This window comes from Ceratocystis lukuohia (assembly GCF_044167205.1).
Source record: "Ceratocystis lukuohia strain C4212 chromosome Unknown Supercontig5_pilon, whole genome shotgun sequence".
NCBI classification, from domain to species: Eukaryota; Fungi; Ascomycota; class Sordariomycetes; order Microascales; family Ceratocystidaceae; genus Ceratocystis; species Ceratocystis lukuohia.
Genome location: NW_027263524.1, coordinates 3,457,730 through 3,477,231, shown reverse-complemented (window position 1 = coordinate 3,477,231; position 19,502 = coordinate 3,457,730). Strand labels below are relative to the sequence as shown.

The 19,502-nt window shown below is 50.0% G+C and overlaps 6 protein-coding genes across 6 annotated transcripts; 4 read left to right on the top strand and 2 right to left on the bottom strand.

Annotated features, from left to right (window-relative positions):
• Nucleotides 1–1,396: 1,396 nt before the first annotated feature.
• On the top strand, nucleotides 1,397–4,189 carry HOO65_050760 (Collagen alpha-2(I) chain; the record flags this gene model as incomplete). The annotated part of the gene is made up of 1 exon (XM_071001015.1): nucleotides 1,397–4,189. One exon carries the CDS (start codon nucleotides 1,397–1,399, stop codon nucleotides 4,187–4,189), a length of 2,793 nt encoding a protein of 930 aa, XP_070858819.1.
• A 1,317-nt stretch (nucleotides 4,190–5,506) lies between these two features.
• On the top strand, nucleotides 5,507–5,941 carry HOO65_050759 (Pyridoxamine 5'-phosphate oxidase -like protein; the record flags this gene model as incomplete). Its single annotated transcript, XM_071001014.1, has 1 exon — nucleotides 5,507–5,941. The coding sequence occupies one exon, from the start codon at nucleotides 5,507–5,509 to the stop codon at nucleotides 5,939–5,941; it is 435 nt and encodes a 144-aa protein (XP_070858818.1).
• A 520-nt stretch (nucleotides 5,942–6,461) lies between these two features.
• HOO65_050758 (membrane transporter) lies at nucleotides 6,462–8,161 on the bottom strand (the record flags this gene model as incomplete). The annotated part of the gene is made up of 2 exons (XM_071003312.1): nucleotides 6,462–7,846; nucleotides 7,912–8,161. The coding sequence occupies 2 exons, from the start codon at nucleotides 8,159–8,161 to the stop codon at nucleotides 6,462–6,464; spliced, it is 1,635 nt and encodes a 544-aa protein (XP_070858817.1).
• A 1,787-nt stretch (nucleotides 8,162–9,948) lies between these two features.
• HOO65_050757 (uncharacterized protein) lies at nucleotides 9,949–12,051 on the bottom strand (the record flags this gene model as incomplete). The annotated part of the gene is made up of 6 exons (XM_071003251.1): nucleotides 9,949–10,621; nucleotides 10,702–10,797; nucleotides 10,885–11,073; nucleotides 11,644–11,677; nucleotides 11,770–11,799; nucleotides 11,847–12,051. The coding sequence occupies 6 exons, from the start codon at nucleotides 12,049–12,051 to the stop codon at nucleotides 9,949–9,951; spliced, it is 1,227 nt and encodes a 408-aa protein (XP_070858816.1).
• A 2,411-nt stretch (nucleotides 12,052–14,462) lies between these two features.
• HOO65_050756 (MAP kinase kinase PBS2) lies at nucleotides 14,463–16,587 on the top strand (the record flags this gene model as incomplete). Its single annotated transcript, XM_071003246.1, has 3 exons — nucleotides 14,463–15,282; nucleotides 15,354–16,102; nucleotides 16,171–16,587. 3 exons carry the CDS (start codon nucleotides 14,463–14,465, stop codon nucleotides 16,585–16,587), a joined length of 1,986 nt encoding a protein of 661 aa, XP_070858815.1.
• Nucleotides 16,588–17,931: 1,344 nt separating this feature from the next.
• Nucleotides 17,932–19,449, top strand: HOO65_050755 (Type-1 glutamine synthetase 2; the record flags this gene model as incomplete). Its single annotated transcript, XM_071001013.1, has 1 exon — nucleotides 17,932–19,449. One exon carries the CDS (start codon nucleotides 17,932–17,934, stop codon nucleotides 19,447–19,449), a length of 1,518 nt encoding a protein of 505 aa, XP_070858814.1.
• Between the last annotated feature and the right edge of the window lie 53 nt (nucleotides 19,450–19,502).

The following is a 19,502-nucleotide window of genomic DNA, read 5'->3' as shown; positions in this document are numbered from 1 at the left end:
TATTTACTGTTGAGTAGACTCAAGCAGGCTAGTGGTATACAGTATAGTTGAGTATAGTGGCAATAACCCGCCGTTGTATGCTTCGTGAAACGGATGACGTTAATTTATTTTCGTTTGATCAGTATGTAATGAGCCCGGCACAGCGTAATTTTCAAGCCCAATTATGATGGTTTAAGTGGCCAAGCCGTGATGATATCCTGATGGCTCTACTTAGTTGTTGGCTCTAAGTGGCTCTATTTGTGTCTGATTTATGCTAATTCTGTGCTTGTGCTTCTCTTGTCGGCGCTTTGTTTACAATGGTCGTATCTCTTCTTGCTGCCCAACCCCGGGGATGCCCCCCTCCCCTCCTAATTGTAAAGCCACCAGGATTAACAAGTATCTGAATGAGGCCAATGGGGCTTGCTTAGCTAGTCCCATTCTTTGGTTGGCTAGTCCTGTTTCTGTCTCTTAGTTGTGACCCAGTTTGAGAAGCCCCATGGACAATGCAGGCTTGTCACTATAGCATTTTGCATAGCCTTTGGGTCGGTCCATCGAATTTATGGATTTTTTTTTTTTACTTTTTCTTTTGAGCCCAGTCCTTCATGCGCTTCATGTGGTGGTGGGTAGATGTAGATTGGCTAGGTTGGTGCCTCCTTATTTCCTAGCCGCTTTCTTTTTTTTTTTAAGACCTTTTTATATCGCTATTCAGGGCGGATAATGATTCAGGAATAGACAAAGAAGTGAGGCCTTGCTTTGCTTTGGCTCATATGACAGCACCATTATTGTGCTCTTTTTGGCCGTGACGTGCATTTGCATTAGGGAGAAAAAAAGGTGTATATCTACGGATTTACCCATCCTCTCAGCTTGATTTTCTCGTTTCTACTCGAGTCTAATTTCTCTTCTAGGCACAATCTTGAACAAGAAAAACTTCCCTCCTTTTCCTTCTCTCTCGATAATCTTTTTATAACCTCGTGTTTCTCCTTGTTTGTATAGATTACGAGACTTGTTATCCTCGCCCCCCGATATTTTCTTTATCAAGCCTGCTATTAGCCTTCCGTACTTTCTTTCTCTCTTCTTTTGCTGTGCCCACGGGGTCTATCTATACCAAGTAACAGTTCTTTAGACCCCCTTGGTATTCACACCTCGATTTGGGACAGTTGTTCTTGGACGCCCTTTGCTTTTTATTTCATACGTCGTTCCGTCCGTTCAGCTTCCACGGTTCATATTCTTTTCTCACGCTGTTTGTCGTCACAAGCTTGATTTCTGATTTCTTTTTTACCCCATTCCTTGATACACACATCGTACTTACACACACACACACACACACACACCATACATACCACACACCTACTCATACACATACACACACACACACGCGCATATACACATATACACATATACACAAAATCCCCACACAATGTTCCTTCGACGTTTTCTTTCCGACACAACTGAGCGATCCCAGCATCCTCCCCGCTCCCGAACACCGTCTCCGCCTCCAAATCGCGTCAAGCGTATCGAGATGCGAGATATGCCTGAGCCATCCACCACCACAACATACATGGCAGCAACAACCACCTGCAGTACTTCGTACTCAGCAGGATACCAGTCCGGCCCGGATCCTGAACGACTTAGAGACCGACTTACGCGTGTGACTTCCAATGATGTCAACTTCAAACCAGCCCTTCCCATGCCCGAGGAGGGCGTTATGGGCTTTGACGAGCTGCGAGAACGCAACGAGCGGCTTGAACTGACTTACGAGCACAGCAGCATGGGTCCTAGTAATGGTTTTCTTCCTACTCCCCAAATGGGATATGACAACACCGGCCTTCCAATGGCCCGGCTCCCCCATGCAGGCATTCCCTCGCCGCCCCCCACCCGGCCTACATCGCAAAATAGGGCTATTGAAAACGCAGCGCAAGGCTATGATACTAACGAGGGGGGTGGCATTACCGATTCTGACGATGCATGGGCTGAAGAGTCTGATAGCGATGTCACTGCCTCAGAATACGCCCCAAGCAGGTCCTCGTTCTTCCGCCATCGCCCAGGAACCGGACCTGGATCCCGTGCTGATTCTGGGCCTGGGCCCGGGTCCGTCATTAGCCGCTCTGGTCGCTCTAACCGGGCAGTAGCCCCACGTCGCTTTGGCACCAAGCCCCCATCATACAGAGGAACTCTATCCCACAGAGGGCCTCCATCAAACAGAGGGCCGCCGTCGGACAGAGAACCGCCATCGAACAGAGGGCCGCCATCGAATAGAGGGCCGTCATCAAACAAAGGGCCTCCATCGCATAGGGGACCTCTTTCATATATGGGGCCTCTATCAAACAGAGGGCCGCTGTCTTATAGAGGTCCCTCGTCCAACAGAGGAGGGACTCGTTCCGCTGGCCCGGCCTCCGTCATCTCCGTTGGCCGATCTCCCAAAGGCCGTGTATTGACGATCCAGGTCCGCCATCCTGACTCTCCAGCGGAGCCGGCCCCAGTCGTTCTTTCGAATGACAGAACCGTCTCTCGCCGTCGTCGCTACCCTTCTTCTGAGGGAGGCTATTCATATTCCGATTATGGCGATCGCCCATTAGTCCGTCGGGACCGACGATTGATGGCATCTCTCCCCACCATTACCGAGGAGGAAATGGCTGATCTCAGATCTAAAAAGGACCAAAGCGATGCTGCTCTCTATGCCACACTGGCCGAGCTAGACAAGGTGCGGGCTGAGCTCGCCAAAGTCAAGCGTCGGTTTCGGCAAGAAAAACGGGCGAGCGCTCGTGAGCGCGAGTTTATTGGCGAGGATCTTAATGATACTCGCGACGAGTTGATTGCACTTCGCGAGGACTTTGCTGAGCTTGAGGCCGACGCACAACAAGACCAGGTGACTGTGTCACAACTGCGAAGTCGACTACAGAAACAGGCTAATGCCTTTGAAACACTGCAGAAGGAGGTGGCCGAGCGCGAGGAAGCTGTCAAGAATCTCGAGGCTGATGCTGCCGATAAGGAAAAGATGATGGCCCAAGTCACCGAAGCCCACGAGCAGCTTAAGGCTCTTCAGGATGAGCTTGAGGGCCAGAAGCAGAAGCTCAAGGTGGCGGAAGACCCTGAACATTCCAATACCGTATACGGCATGCAAACCAGCGCTCTTATCCAGGTCGTTGCTAGTCTTCAGCTACAGAACAAGGCACTCACGTCAACCAACGAGACCATCAACAGTGCCAAGGAGCGGCTTGAGGCCCAGCTCACTGCGCAAAAGGAAGTTTGCGTCGGTCACGACGAGAAGCTTGCCGAACTAGAGTCTGTTTCCGAGGGCCTTAAGGCCAGCCTGGCTGAATTTGAGTCTGCGGCCGCCGAGTCTAAAAACAACTTGGATGCAGTCACTGAGAGCAAAGGTGGCCTGGAAGCCGAACTTGCTGCTGTCCAGGCCGACCTTGCAACAGCCAAGGCTGAGCTGGAAGCGGCGGCTGCTACCGCTGCTGCTGACAAGTCTGCAGAAGAAGCCGCTACAAATCTCGCGGCCCAGGTTTCCGAACTGACTGCTGCTCTAGACGCTGCCAAGGCCGATGCAGACGGCTTCCGTTCCCAGTTGGACGCCCTGAACGCATCTTCCACCGATAAAGAGAACGCCCTGGCGCAAGATCTCGAGGCTACCAAAGCCAGCCTGTCGACTGTCGAAGCCGAAAAGGGCGACACTGAGTCTAAGCTGGGTGCGGCTACTGGTGAAGCCGAGGCCATGGCTGCCAAGGCTGCTGGTCTGGAGGAAAGCCTTGCGGCCGCACAGGAGAGCATTGCACAGCTAAATTCAGCCAAGGACGCTCTGGATGCCCAGTTGGCAGAGCTGACAGCCACCAACGACAAGCTTCAGGGCCAGGTAGACAAGAAGACTAATGCTGCCACCGAGATTGTTATTCTTAAGCAGGCTAAGGAATCTTTGGAAATGCAGCTGGCCGAAGCTACTGCCCACAATTCACGCCTCGAGTTTGAATGGATCAGCGCCACCAAGGATATAGAGCGACTTCAAAATGAGCTGACCGCGATGACGAACCATGTGACCCTGCTCAAGACCGAGGGCGTACAGTACAAGATCCAGATTGAGTCCCTAAGCGACCGGCTTGCTAAGGATAAGAAGAAGAGCAAGCATCACCACCACCACCACTCCAAAACCACGCGCCATGAGCAACTAATTGTGGTGCGCAACAGTAAGCCCGACAAGGGTCACATGTGAGTACAAAACTGACCGAGAACTAATAGAAACCTCTAAACTAACATTTCACTGTGATCCGTTTGGGCAGGTCTTCAAAGAAGGAGTGTTCTGCTTGTCGCTGAGCCGCAAAAGCGGGAGCAAAACAAATGGGGGGGGAAGTCAATAGGGCGGGAGCAGGCTGGGGCCAGGGCCTGGCTAGACTGTGCTGTCTAGTTAGCGCTGAAGAGCAGCAGGGTTTGGCGACTTGGGCTGGAGTCGACAGTACTAGAGAGCTGGCCACATCTAGAAATATTGAGCATGCATGCAGGAGAGCTGGAGGAGTTGGCGTCAAAGGGGTCGAGGGGGTACGGTTTTTACCAAAACACCTGTTGGTGCTCCCCCTCCCCTCCACGTTCTTACTAAGGGATGGGGTTGTCGTGTAACCGATATTGCCCCACTCATGACAACCTTCAAATAATAAATTGTGTAGATTGAATACGAACATGAGTAAAGAATTAACATGTGTGTGTGTGTGTGTGTGTGTGCGTGAGTTTGAAGCCTCGAGAGCTTGAAAGCAGCGTACGGATTCACAAGTTGTAGAGCCGCAGTATTGATAGCTGAAGAAAACGACGATGCGGCCTGGTCATCCAATCACAGCTTAGGATACTCGTGCAAGTGGAGCTTCCGTAGCCCTCCTTAGTAAGCAGGCTCAGGCTACTCAGGCTTACAGTATAACCAAACTTGGGCTCTTCTTCATGGCACCACACTTCTTGGATTACGACAAGTTTATTCACCGCCTCCCTTTATTTTCTACGCCTCGTCACACCACCGCCTTTCATTACTCATCGCTTTTCCAGTCATTCGTTCTTTTCCCATCAACAGAATCGTCGCGTCGCCACCATGGCCCAGAATCCGTTAAACTCCGAAGCTTCACTTGGTGAGAATAATCTAGTGCAAACTACCAGCTTGCCTCACGATGTTGTTCAATGCCTTGAAAACGCGCGCTTTGTATGAGCTTCTGACGCCCTGCAGCTGCCCTCCAGCTTACATATCTGCCCGTGGATTCTTGCTAATAGTCTGCGCTACTCTGCTACTAGCTCCATCTTGCGACCTGTAATAACAACCAACCCCACGTCTCGCTTATGAACTACACATACCTCCCGTCTTCACCCTATTCCCAGTTGCCAGTGATAGTTATGACGAGCAATCCGGAATCAAAAAAGGTGCACAACATTATTGGGAACCCCAATGTGTCTCTGCTAGTTCATGACTGTAAGCCGCCGCTACGCCCGCCTTTCGCTTCATCCCATCGTTCCACCCCTTCTCCGAGCGTGCGTTATAATGCGGCCCTTCTAACCCATGTCTGCTACAGGGGTCTCTCACCGTCCTCCTACGTCATCACGCCGACTCTCTGGTGGCTCGCCCACGCCCGAATCCCGCTCATCTTTGGCCACCTTACTAGCTAATCTCAACTCCAGCGCCATGTCAAGCATAAGCGCCACCATCAACGGCAGCGCACGCATGCTAAAGCCAGGCTCGCCCGAAGAGGAATTTTTCCGCAGCAAGCATCTTGAAAACAATACCTTCACCGAAAACGGTCTCTCTTTCAATCATGATCATGACAGCGACAATCGTGCTGAAGATGGGGGTAGAGAGTGTTTTGTAGCTGGCGAAGAAGTGAGCGTGCTGCTGGTTGATATCAAGGATGTCCGAGTCAGTGATTGGAAGGGTTCTGTTCGGGACGTGGAAGTTGTGGCCAAGAACGGTAACAATGCGGCGGGCATGCATAGCTGAAAATGCGATTTGTTAGCTAGGAGGGACAGCATGAAAAGCAAGAAAACAGAGAGCCAACAACAGTGAGGGGAAAGAGAAGGATATTACGCAAAATCATGCTTCACCAGCCACTTGGGCATCACACTTTCACAAACTTCACGTCTCTTACATAAAGACAGTGTATCAACGGAGCATACGCCAACCAACTAACTGCTGGCTATTTGGTAATTCAAGCAACTGATTCTCTAACTTCTAAAAAAATGAACAAGTCTGATACAAATACACGAGCATGGGAAGAGTCAACAAAAGAAATTCCAGTAGCAAAAGCTAAGGCAAACAGAACGACGGCAAAAAACAAGCTGTTATGAAGAAAAAGGAAACGCGACATTTTGGGTCTTGGAATAAACAAAAAGGAAAGATGAGAGAAAATGAATGAGAGTAAAAAAGACAAAGAAAAAGGATTGCCGAGGCATGAAATAGAAGACAGAGTAGATACCACACTACATGCTATCCATTTATCCGCACTCTGCCTATCCAAATTTTAGGACATGCTTGCCCACTCAACAACCTCTAGGGCACACATAACCAGAACCAGGGTCGACGGCAGGATCCAAACGACATAACTCTGGAAGAGCACCTTGGACATAACGCCCTCGTACACGTTGTTAATCTGGCAAATCTGAGCTAGCTGCAGCGCACTGGGAGCTCCGGTGAGCAGGAAGCACACAATGATGAAGATAGGGTCATCAAGAATGCTGATGGGCACAAACTTGGCAATCATGGCAAGAATGGGGGCCATAACGACAGTCGGCAGTACCATACGACTAATAAGGCAGGCCACCAGGAGCTTGCCGCCAAACTCCTCTTCCTCGGGGTCAACGTTGGTGGTATTTTGAGTGTTGCGGGCAAGATTAGCGCCAAGAATGACAAGAATTAACGGCACAGCAACGCCTCCGGTCGACTTGATAGCGCTGCTGACCGAGTTGTTGACAAAGGATCCCTCTTCGAAGAAAATCTTCTGCAGCGAAGGCACCGACGCCACGATAATGGCGAAGAGCATAGCCCATAGCGGCGGGTTCATGAAATCCCAAACGCCCGCCAGGAAGCGGATCAGGACACCCTTGAGGCTAGACAAGGCAGACTGGATAATGAGGGGCATAGAATTGTAGAAATAACTGAGAGGAGCGGTAAGGAATTGGCCAACGCGGGAAAGGAGGTTTGACTGCTGCTGCTGCTGCTGATAACTGTAGCTACGGAAGGCAATGGCATGCCCATCAAACGAAGGTCGGGGCGAGATCTCATCGTCGGGGGCCAGCAATGGACGCTGGGAGTCATTTGAGCGCTTGTAAACGGCAAAGTGGGTACTATCCAGGTCGTCTTCATCGTCAGAATGTTCCGGCGAGGCGCGCGAAGCGCGGGAAGAGGAAGCTATCGGGGTACGACCAGGAGGGTCATAGCTGCTAAGATCGTCGGTAGAGTTGCTGTAGCCAATTTCAGTGGGAGCACCACTGGTGCGGCCCTCCTCAAGGAACTCGTTTTGGTACTCAGGGTACTTGCTCTTGGGAGCTAGAAGAACATGGTATCCCCAGCTCCAGCGCACTAGCTGGCCAAGTTGCTGGAAGATGAGCAGGTAGAGGATACCGCGGGCGCCCACTTCGTCATCGTTATCGCCGGGGATGCGATCCCAGTGAAGGCCTTTGAGGGTTTGCGAAAGCGATAGAATCAGAGAAATAGGCAAGGAGTTTGAGTTGCCAAAGACACCCATGGCGGTGACAAAGTTGGAAGCGCGGTTGTTGAAGCCAAAAACCTTGGCCACAATGCGCGAGGTAGTCCACGACACAAAGGTCATGATGCAGAAAATAATGGGAATGATACTAAGATCGATGAGTTTGTCGGCGTTAAGCTGGGAGGCAAGCTTGGTGAAGACTAAAAAAGGCAGAGTTAGCACAAATGGGGGGATGACAGAGAGCCGGTAGCAAGGCAGGACCTACTAAGACAGGGTGTAAACAGCATCATGTTCAGGTTTGCCAAGAACTTCTGCTGCTCCGCATCGAAATGGCCCATCCGGGCAATGATATAGCCGGGAAGACTAACGCACACCACCTCCAGGACAGCCGACATCACCAGCACCACCAGGTGCATGAAGTCGGGATGGGACTCATGACTGCCGCTAGCTTCAGCCAGGTTGAGAGGCACAAGAACAAACCTTGACACCAAGGCGCTACTAAAGCCTAGAACCATTGAAAGGGAGAGGGGCGGCTCAAGAATGCAGGAGAAACGGTTCGCCAAGGCTGGCCAGATAGAGCAAGACGGATAAGACTAAAAAGAGAAGGCTTCCGGACTCGCGATGTCAAGATCGTCAAGTGGCAAAGTATATGGCGATGGAGGGGAGAGAGGGAGTAGGAGGACAGGGTGAAGAAGAGAAATAAATATCAGTGGCGACAGCGGTGATGGTGAATGGCGACTGGGAGGCAAACCAATGGTAGAATCACCACAAAGAGGAAAAGAAGCGAAGAAGGGAAGAAATGCAGAAATGGAAAGAAGAAAAGACGAAAAGAAGCTCAAATTATTATCAGAGAAAAAAAAAAAGAATAAATCGGAAATGCCAAAGATAAAGAGGAAAGGAGAGATAGAAACCAGAACAGAGACAAGCAGGAAGATAAAGAAGATAGATAATGGGAAAGAAAGAGGGACAAGGCTGAGAGGGATACAAGCCGTAGTAATACTAATTGAAAATAAATTAAAAAATATTTAAAGCCGTCTCGACAAAAATCGAGAGAATGACGCGAGCTTTGGTCAAAATAAGATTGCAGTTGCCCAAACCATTGAGCAGCAAAAAAATATTCAAATACTGCACAGCACAAGCATATAGCCTAGGGCAATTGCCTCTTGGACTTTGTCCTACTCCTCCTTTTCCTTGCTGCTGCTTCTGCTCTGTCTGTACATCTCCCCTTTGAGGCTCCTTTGCTTTTCACTGCCACTTACACCTCACCCCATCCCTCCCATGGCTTCGACTTATTCATGATCCCCCCCCCACACGTTGGGTTTGAGTCTAGGTCTGGGGGGCCTAGTCAGCGTTTCGCCCTTCCTCGCCTCACCTACGGCATTACTCAGTACCCAAAACAGCTGCAACTACATCCCAACGTCAATCACACCCGCACACAGAGCCTACCCGCTCTGGCTCTCTCTTGATCGTTTGCAGTCCTCACATCAAACCCGTCTAGCCCGTTTCTTGTTTCCCTCCCCTGCGCGTCATCCGTCGCATACTATGCCCCTCGCGCCGCGCCCCCAGGCCAAACAAACAAAGAGCACCAAAGGTCTTCCAAGAATCGAGACAAATCTCGACCATCTATCTATGCGCATATAGGGAGCCTTGTAATACTATGCAGCAACACCGCAAGATTCCATGAACCCTTGCAGCCCATGAGATTCGCTTCTCGATCGTGGAATCCTTGTCGTTTCTGTTCCTTTTTGTTCCCTCGTCGTCTTGGCTCCTCAATCCGGCTTTGTTTTGCCCTTTTTCTCTTCCTCTTCCTTCTCTAAGCCGCAATCCAAAGCTGAATTCTTCCTTCTCATATACATGTATCCAAGCCCTGGGGTGCCAGGACTACTTGGTACCCTGTACCTCCGACCCGCCTATTACTCTCTGACCCAATAAAAGCGCTGTACAGCCACACGTTCTGTCTGCGCCTCGTAGGCAATTGTTGCTCAGCAGGCTTTGCTTACTTTATACACTTTGCTCCTGTCCTGTCTTTGTCTTGTCTTATTTTGTCTCATCGTGTTTCGCCTTGATTGGACGGTCGATCCCTCAATTTGTATACATTCTCTCTTATTTTGCATGTTTTGTTTTCGGCTAGCTTACCAAGCTTTATTGACAGGCTCACGACAACTTCAAACTACTTCCATCTTGAACGTGTGTGTAGCCATGGCAAGCTGTCGCGTTTTGTGGCTGATTCCTGCGCTACATGTGGCACGGTCTCTTTTTTCCTCCCATCTAAAACCGTCTAACCTCACCTAACCTCCTCACCTTACCACTTGCCCCAATAGCCCTCCATCTCTGACAATCTCCACTCCCACGCTGCGTACATCACACTACCTCTTCTGTCTCCGCCTCCGTCTCCGCTTTCGCCTCCGCCTCTGGCTTCTCTCTGGTCCTGGCCTTGTTCTTGATCTTCGCCTCTCTCGCCTGTCCTACCCCTCTTCGCACTCGTCCCCCTTCTGCTACTGCTGCTGCTGCTGCTTGTCTCTTTCCTCTGTATCTCGTCTCTCATAGTCTCCCCCATGACTAATATTTGCCGCATTTCCTCTTCTCCCACTAAGCTCTCGTCCCTCTTCTGTCCTTCTCCAAACGGCCCTGCTTCTCTCTGGTCGACATGGTTGACACTCGTATTGCCTTCGTCTGGTGCTCTTGGGCCACAGCCAGGCCCCAGATCCAGCGTGGATAGCCCAGACAATGTATCGCTAAGTCCACTTTCCAAGCTGTGGCCATGTCCCCGCCGGGACAACAAAGTCCTTGCGCCGGCTCCGCGTGGACTTTTTCTTCGTGAGTCTCCAAATTCATTGTCCCTCTCATGTAGCTGCTGCTGTTGATTTTGAATAGCCTCTGCTTCGTCGGGTAGAATACGCGGCCACATAGTGCGGATGAAGAGGCGCAGCGTTGGGAGACAGGCACACATGACCATCAGATTCGATTCAATGAGCCTGAATTTTGCTGTTAGTCACACCACACCACACCACACGCTATTCCCTCCCTAGAGTGCAAAAAAAAAACTCGAACTTACACCCAAATCGTAATTAAGCCCGCACTCCATGGTAGGTCATCCTCATACAGGGACGTGACCAGCAAAACCAGCCTGACAATCGATGTGATGACGGTGCTATTAACAAGGTTAGTCAATCAGGCGAGATTATGCACATGCACATGGCTGGCAACACTTCCTACATCTCCGTTTCTCCCAACTTACATTGAGCCCACAAAGAACAAGAAAACCAGTCCAATTCGGTGTCTTCGCGACATTTGCAGCCTCATCGCCATTGGTATTGGAATCGCAAATATTAGCACATCGGTGGCCATTCCGATGCCAGCTGTGGCTTGGTACATCGCTGGCCGGTCAATACAAGAGCCTGATGTGATTCGAAAGTCCCAGCCTTTCCTAACAGGACTACATATAAAGATGCTGCTGAACAGGATACCAATTCCGGACCCAACCGTAGCGAATATCAGCATAAATATAGCCGCCTTATATCTAAGCGACATGTTACCGAGCTGCAGATAAAACATCTGCAGAGCAACCTTGCAAAATACTGTCGGGAAGACATAGAGAATAGGATTTACATACGTCGCCCACTAGCCCAGGGACAGCGTACAAAGGAATGATGAGTTGTTAATCAGCTAGTGTTTTGGTGAAGCTTCACGGCTCATATTCGGTAGAGGAAGGCATGGAAAGGTGAATCTCGGTATGTGTTCAGCAAAGCTGGTAAAGACGGCGCCATCATGTAAGCTCCTTCTTCCCCTCTGCTTTCTTTTTTTTTTGCTCTCTCTCCCTTCGTTCTCCTCACTCTCCTTGGCCTTGCAAACTTACCTTGGAGAAAGTGTAAAACTTGTCAGTCGATATCTCCCATAAATGTGTGCCAATGTATTTATGAATGAAGCCCTCTACCCACCCACGGACTCGGTCAGCAACTAAGCCCCAATACTACTATTCACACACAGATAAACTTACCTAGGATAAAGATCTGAATGATCCATGACGAAACCTGTAGAAAATGTCAGCGCTGCCGTCTTGAAAATAGCTGGCCCCATCAACGCCTATTGTCGTTTCCACTCCACGCCTTTCTATTCCACATACAAAGCCGAGCATCACCAACACTGCCATAGACTTGTTAGCTCGTAGTCCTAAATCTAGATGCCGCATTACAGACTCACAATCATCCCACCATAGCCTTTTGCGCACAACAGCATTCACATAGAGACGCTGTCCACAAAACAGCGTCGACAAAAACCCAAACACTGCTACTATACAGTATGCAGCGACGGCGTTTTTCTGTTTCGGATGATCAAAGTCACATATGTAGCCCGGTGGCGGTTCTATAGCGACCTCGGTACCGTTGATAACGGGGAATGAAGACATTTCGGGGAATGGCCAGCGGCAGAGAGGAATAATATAGACACAATAAGGGCAATCCGAGGCACCAACGAAGCAACACGATTGCAAAGTCGGTGATTAGGAAAGACAGACAAGCAACGAGCAAGGCTCGGCTGGGCCATTTAACCCATCATCTGGTCGCTCCATAATCCCGTGTTCTTCATGCCCTCCAAGCAAGTGGCAACTTCTAGCAGCCGGAAAAAAAGACAACATCATGGGCGAATCTAGTCAGAGTTAGATCAGTACGGCCTGAAGAGGCAAGGCGAGCGGGAGAAGCTTGCAAATTGTGTACCCTAACCCTAGTAAACCGGCTCCAGGCGGGTTGGGCTGGAAATAACAATCAGCTCCGCACGGCAACGCAATGACGAGAGAAACTGTTTCGTTGTCAGTCGTATGCCAGAATACCCGTTTAGTCTGTATGCCTGCATGGCCATATGTATAGCATAGCACAGAAAAAGAAGCATGCGCACGAGCATAGTAGCTAGCGCATTGCATATGCTCGCTCATATGCTGCTACTCTATGTGCATAAACGAATCACCTTTCATTTTTCATGTGAGGGAAAGACAACTTAGCAATGCTTGTTCTAAAGAAAAAAGCGAATAAAAAGCACAATGAATTGCCGATAAGACAAAGACACTAACGTGTTGAGATAAGCAGGGCTGATTGATGTCGATATACTTTTGGCCCAATATGCAATCATTGTCCCTCTACGGCTTTTTAGCCTCTAGAAAGGAGGGGAAGCTTGAGTGGTGGGAGATAGATGCCAAGTATTTGACCAGGGCTCTGTTGTGCAGCGCTCAGAACCATGCGCCAGAGTGCGAGAATATCATAAGATTTCCTTGAATACGAAGTAACAAAAATTTGAGGGTGCATCTCCTGGAGAAGATGCAAGGAGTCAGGGAGCTAGGGGAGTTGCTGGCTGGTCTCCAAGTTGACCAGACAGCTGTTCTGCTAAATGTATAGTGAGAGAGCTGCTGCCGTCTTGGGATAAAATCGTAGCCTCGCCCTCTGATAGGGAATTCATGCCATGTACCATGTACCTGTTCGGTCAGCCTCGCCGTGGCTGGTGAAATGGTCTTTTTTCTTTGCATATCCTGCCACATCTGCATCAGTCTGCGTCGGAATCTTCTTGCTGGCATTTTGTCATCATTGGCATTTGTCACTTCTGAATCTCACCCTCCCATATTCCCTGTGCTTTGCCAAGCCTCTCTAGCTTTTTTTGTCTTTCTTTGGTTTTGCCCGGCCAATCCTCCCATCCCAGCCTTGCGAGCTTCTTCTATTCTCCATCAACATCGCCATTAGTGTCTGAGGCTCGGTCAATCTCACCACTTTTTTTTTTTTTCTTTCTAATTTTTTCTAAAATCAACTACTATTTCCCCCCTGAGAATATTAGCAGCTGAACGCACCGCACAAAGCATTTCTTTCTTTTTAACCCCGATCTGATTAGCTTCAGATCTGGATTCGATTACTGCACGACTGGCTGAGTCTCCTCGGCTCGGGCATTCTGCTTCGGTCTCTTTTCTCTCCCTCGCTTCTAGAGATAAAAAAAAAACAACCAGCCGGCCTCCTTTTTGAAACCTCCTATCAAACTCAAACGCCACCCCAAGATTCCTACAGTACAGGTTCTGCTCGGCTCACACACACACACACGTCCCTTTTGGTTTTGCTAGCGTAAAGAATTCTAGGCATCACGTTTGCTTTCGGGCCTCGATTTATTTATTGGCAGACTATTGCTCATCTTGCTCTTCACCTTCGTGATTTACTACAATACAGTGCTGCAACAGGCAGGACATGCTTGTTAGGACCAAAGCCTTTTCCCCTCTCCAGCAAGTCTCTAGGCCTCTGATTTCCTTGACGAACGTCCATAAACCCCTGCCTTGTCCGACCTGGCCTCAATCTTGCCGCTTGCCCACAAAACCCAAGCCGTTTAATTCCATCTTTCGTGGACAGGGCGTGAATCAATTTTTGAATATAGACCTCACTTGCGTTCACCCTGCGTGACACTGCGGACTACTCACCTTGCTTTAAACTAAGCTCGGGAAGTTAACCTTATAAAAGGATATCTGCAGCTTAGCACTGCGCTGCACAGTAACAGCATAGCACGTCTTCTGCCATTAAGCTGCTGTCTAATCCAGCTGCATACTTCTTAAAATCCCAAACTCAGTCGAAGCTTTCGCTAGCAGTCCAATCACAGCTGCCCACTCGAAGCCGAAGCCCCAGCGTTACCCCTCCAAGGCAGCTCGCCCCTCCTCTTAAGCCACAACAACCGCATCATCAAATATAGTACCAAGTGCTTGACTTTGGAACATCAAAAATACGCACACTACAGCGAGAGCCACTTGAGACAAGCATCTGCGATAGCGATCACCCGCATTAACAGCACCTGGACTCAAAAATGTCTGGAAAACCCAACCCTCGTGAAACGCTTCCGCGTACCTTCTCCGGCTCCAAGGCATTCCCCGATAACTCGGATGCTGCCCCTCCTTCCGACTCTGCTTCTGCCCCTACCGATGCCACACACAGCTCCCCGTCCATCCCTCCTTCATCTTCAGCAGACAACGCTAGGCGTGTACCCTCACTTCGCCACATTCCCGACAGCGGAAACACACATGTTTCTACACACCCTCGTAACCATTTCAGAACCCAGCGCCAGCCAGTAGCATCGTCTGGCATGACCGGCTCAGGTAATGGCTCCACCTCAACGTCAAGTCAACGTGTCAGAGATCTCATTAATAGCCGCCTCCCAGCCAGCCGTTCCTTGTCCCAGGTCGACCAATCGGCTTTTAGGCTGGGCACTGCTGCTGGCTCTGGAGCATCTGTAGGGGCAAGCAGGAGCAATATGGTTGACGGCCGCTTGGGATCCGCTGGTATTCAGGGTGGCCCTCCAGGCACTGAAAGTGCTCGCTCCATGCAGCTGAATCTTCCTGGCCGACCATCCGGTCCCACACAAACACAAAGCTCTCCCTTGCCCGGAAATACCCCCAAAGCAAATAGCCTGGCTGATCGACGCGGCCTCAAGAAAGGAATGATGACCCTTAACCCGTCAGACATGGGCGCGGGTTCTTCTCCCGCACCAGCCATCGGCACTGGGGCTTCCGGTGCGGCTCCAGGAGCTGCAAATACAACCACGGACCCAAGAACAGCCTTTACTGGCTCACAAATCGACGAGTTTCGAGAATTTATTAACCCAGAGAAAGGCTGGCTCAACTTTAACGGTTCTGCAACCCTCACTAAAGATGGCGTACACTTTGCCAATGGCAATACATATAGCATGTCACTCAACGAGATCGAGTCTTTGGGGAGCTAGGCAAAGGCAACTATGGCACTGTCTATAAAGTACGACACGCCAAGCCAAAGCAACCACGACTGGGTCCAGGTCTCTCGGGGTCCAAGCCATCTATTCACCACCCTCCGACAGAGCCAGGCTCTGACGGCCATAAAGATAGTGAAGACGGTCTCAGTGGCACGATCATGGCTATGAAGGAGATTCGAATGGAGCTGGACAAAGCCAAGTTCAAGACTATTGCCAAGGAACTCATGATTCTGCACCAATGCGCCTCCCCATATATTATCGACTTCTACGGTGCTTTTATGCAGGACGGGTTTGTTTACATGTGCATCGAGTACATGGACGGCGGATCTATTGACAAGCTTTATAAAGATGGTGTGCCTGAAGACGTTTTGCAGCACATTACCTTGGCTACAGTTTTGGGCCTCAACGAGCTTAAGGAGACACATAATATCATCCATCGCGACGTGAAACCTACGAATATCCTGGTGAACACGCGTGGGCAGGTCAAAATCTGCGACTTTGGCGTTAGTGGAGATTTGGTTGCCAGCAAGGCTAAGACTAACATTGGCTGCCAAAGCTACATGCCCCCTGAGCGTATTCATAGCAATCCTACGTTGGAGGCGGAAGATGACGGGTCATATGGCGTCCAGAGCGATATTTGGAGCTTGGGGCTGTCGATTATTGAGTGTGCCTTGGGCAAATACCCTTACGACGTGAATGCTAGCATTCTCGTGCAGTTGAATGTAAGTTTACCTTTGTTGCGCTGACTTGAAGATTATGAGGTAAAAAATGGGGCTAACATCTTGTGCAGACGATTGTCAAAGGAGAAGCCCCCAAGCTGCCTGAAGTAGGGTACTCGGCTACCGCACAAGACTTTGTGGCTAGCTGCCTCGCCAAGAATCCAACGCACCGACCAACATACACTGCTTTATTAAGGCATGCATGGCTAGCAAGCGTGACCAAACCCCCCGTGATCCAAGAGGAAGACGAAGGAGGGGTGGAAAATGAGCAAAGCAGCGACTCCGCCCAGAATAAAGCAGCAGCAACGGAGACTACTATAGACACTACGGTTAATGCCATGGGCAACATGCAGCTCAGCACGGCGTCCAACCTTAGGACTAGATTGAAACATGTACAGCAGCCGAACGACGAGCTGGTAGCCAACTGGGTTAAGAGGCAGCTGCAGAAGAAGGTCGAAGTCAAGGAACGTAGTGAAGATCACAATTGAGGGCGAGGACTAGTGACGGGACCTCTTGGACTAGCTAATCAGCCCTAAGGCTATTTTCGTTTTATACATTCGCACATATAAATAACAGCATACGATCGCGCATAGGCCAGACCCACGCCGCTCTTTTTCTTGTAGTTTGCTCTCCGTTTTCCACATGTGAGCACAAGTCTTTCCCGAGATCTTGCTATCACTAAATGGTGTCCATGGCCTCATGGCCTCGGAGACCCCTAACTTCTTATCAACTAGTTGCATTGGGTTCCACAAAAGCAGCACGTAGATGTTGATATGGTATCTGGATTAAGCTGCAAAGTGATGGCTGCGGATCAGGCTTATTATTACATGCATGAATTTCCGTGGCTGGCTTGTAATGCTGTTTCCTAGTTGGGTCTTGCTAGCGCGAGTGATATTTCTACAAACCGCTTTGTCGCTCTGCTGCTTCTTATCAGCGCTCAAGTCAAGGCCGGAGCTTCGCATTCTATAGCATGGCAAGCTGATAACCGAGGAAGAGGGATTCAAGAGAAAAAAGGGCAGGTGCGGGGTGGGTGGGTCAGCGCAAGGATCTAGCTTTGTGGGACGTTGGCAGTTGCTTTAGAGATAGCCAAGAAGGGAAGGAAGACGGATAAGAGAAAGAGAACACCAGAGAAGGCGAGGAAAGAGGGAGGAAAGAATCGGGTTTTGTGATACGACGGGAAGAGGAAAGGAAGGTAGCCAGAAAAAAGGGAGTATCATCAAGTTTACAATATGGTAGCTTCCCCTGGAAGGCCTGGGCCTACTGGCAGTTGCCTTTTATTGACTTCCTACCTCCTAATATATCAGGCTACGAAGTCTTTACTCTAGACATCGTAGCCTTCTTCCTTATTTTCTATCCTCTTCCTCCGTCCCTCAGACGCACTTCTAGCGGTGTTTTGCTGTCTTTTTTTCTGTCCACTCTCCTTTATCAACGCGCGCCCGGCCCGGATCTTTTCCTCCACCACCCCAACCTAGCCTCCACATTAGTCTCAATCAACGCTTCTCCTAGCTCCCCTTCTCCCGACTTCTCTTTCCTTGTTGTCTCATTACGACATCTTGCCTTGTTTTCTCTCCTTTTCACTTCTCTTCGCCTTTCTGACTGCTTTAACGAACGGCACTGGCTTGGCAGCTACTCCACTTCACTCACCATCGTTGATTTATTGGGAACAACTTGGACGCTTTGAGGCAATTTGGAGGAAGCAGTAAACCGCTTTCTAACTTGTGGTCTTTTGGTCTTTTCCCTTTTTTTTGATTCTTTCAAGTCTACTCAGCCTAAACCCTATCTTGTTATACTCCTTGACTGGTTTTTGTCTTGGATTTTACCTCTTCTTCGCCATGTCAGATTCCCCGGACCCTCTCGCTCTAACCCTGAGCGATCTCGACCATCTTCTCGCCAATGACCACAAGGTCAAGGTCGCCGGGATTGATGCCGATGGCATTCTACGCGGCAAGCTCATGTCTAAGAAAAAGTTTCTTTCTGTCATCAAGTCTGGTTTCGGGTTCTGCTCTGTAATCTTCGGCTGGGACATGCACGATAATACCTACCAACAAGAGCTTTCCATCAGTAACCTGGAAAATGGCTATCGCGATCTTATCGCTGTGATTGACCCCAAGAGCTTTCGTCGCATTCCATGGGAAGATAATGTGCCGCTGTTCCTAGTCAGTTTCCTCGACCCTGATACTCAAAAGCCCATTTGCGCTTGTCCGCGCAGTCTTTTAAAGGGCTTTACGGACAAGCTTGCTGCCGAGGGCTTCAGCGCTTTGGCTGGAGGTAAGCTTTTCTTTTATTTTTTGCCTTCTATGCTTTGGGTTATACTAACATGTGTCTTCCTTCTTCCAGCTGAATACGAATTCTACACCTTTAAAGCTCCAGGTTCCGATGCCTCGCCTGCCGATTTCCTCAAGACAAATCCTCCTAGCGCCCTCCAGTCTCTGACCCAGGGTATGTTTGGCTACAGCATGACCCGGCCTGTCCATAATAAAGACTTCTACTATGACGTCTTCGAGACGTGCCGTAAATTCCGCTGTGATATTGAGGGGTGGCATACCGAAAGTGGGCCAGGCGTCTTCGAGGCTGCTCTAGAATACGGAGAGATTGCTGAGATGGCCGACCGGGCTAACCTATTCAAATTTGCCCTGAAATCAACCTCCACAAAGTACAATATTATCCCGTGCTTCATGGCCAAGCCTATTCAAGGCCTCCCCGGAAATAGCGGCCACATCCATGTATCTGTCATTGACCAAGCGACTGGCCGTAATATGTTTGCCCGTGAAGAGCCCGACCCTAGCCCTGAGTATCCGGATCTCGAGTGGCTAACAGACTTTGGCCGTCACTTTTTGGCTGGAATTCTGCAAGGCCTGCCTTACGTGATGCCAATGCTGGCGCCAACAATCAACTCCTACAAGCGTCTTGTTGAGAACTTCTGGGCCCCGGTCACGGTATCATGGGGCTTGGAGCATCGTGGGGCGTCTATTCGTATGATTGCACCACCAACATCCAAACCTAGCGCTACACGGTTTGAGATTCGCACGTGTGGAGCTGATGCTAATGCCCACTTGGTGATGGCTGCTATTCTTGGCTGTGGCTGGAGAGGAGTGCAGAAGCAGTTAGCCCTGCCATGCCCTCCGCTAGCCAAGGGGGATGCCGTGGGAAGCAACGCCGACAAGGGTGAAAGACTGGCCAAGAGCTTACGTGAAGCTACTGAGCGCTTTGCTAGTAAAGACAGCGTGGCACGGGAGGTGTTTGGGAATGATTTTGTGGACCATTTTGCTGGGACACGCATGCACGAAGTGCGGCAGTGGGAAGAGGCAGTGACGGACTGGGAAATGAGACGGTACATTGAAACCGTGTAGAGGGGCGGGTGGAAAGGCTGTGTACGAGTCGGTTGAGGTTGATTGTTACAAAG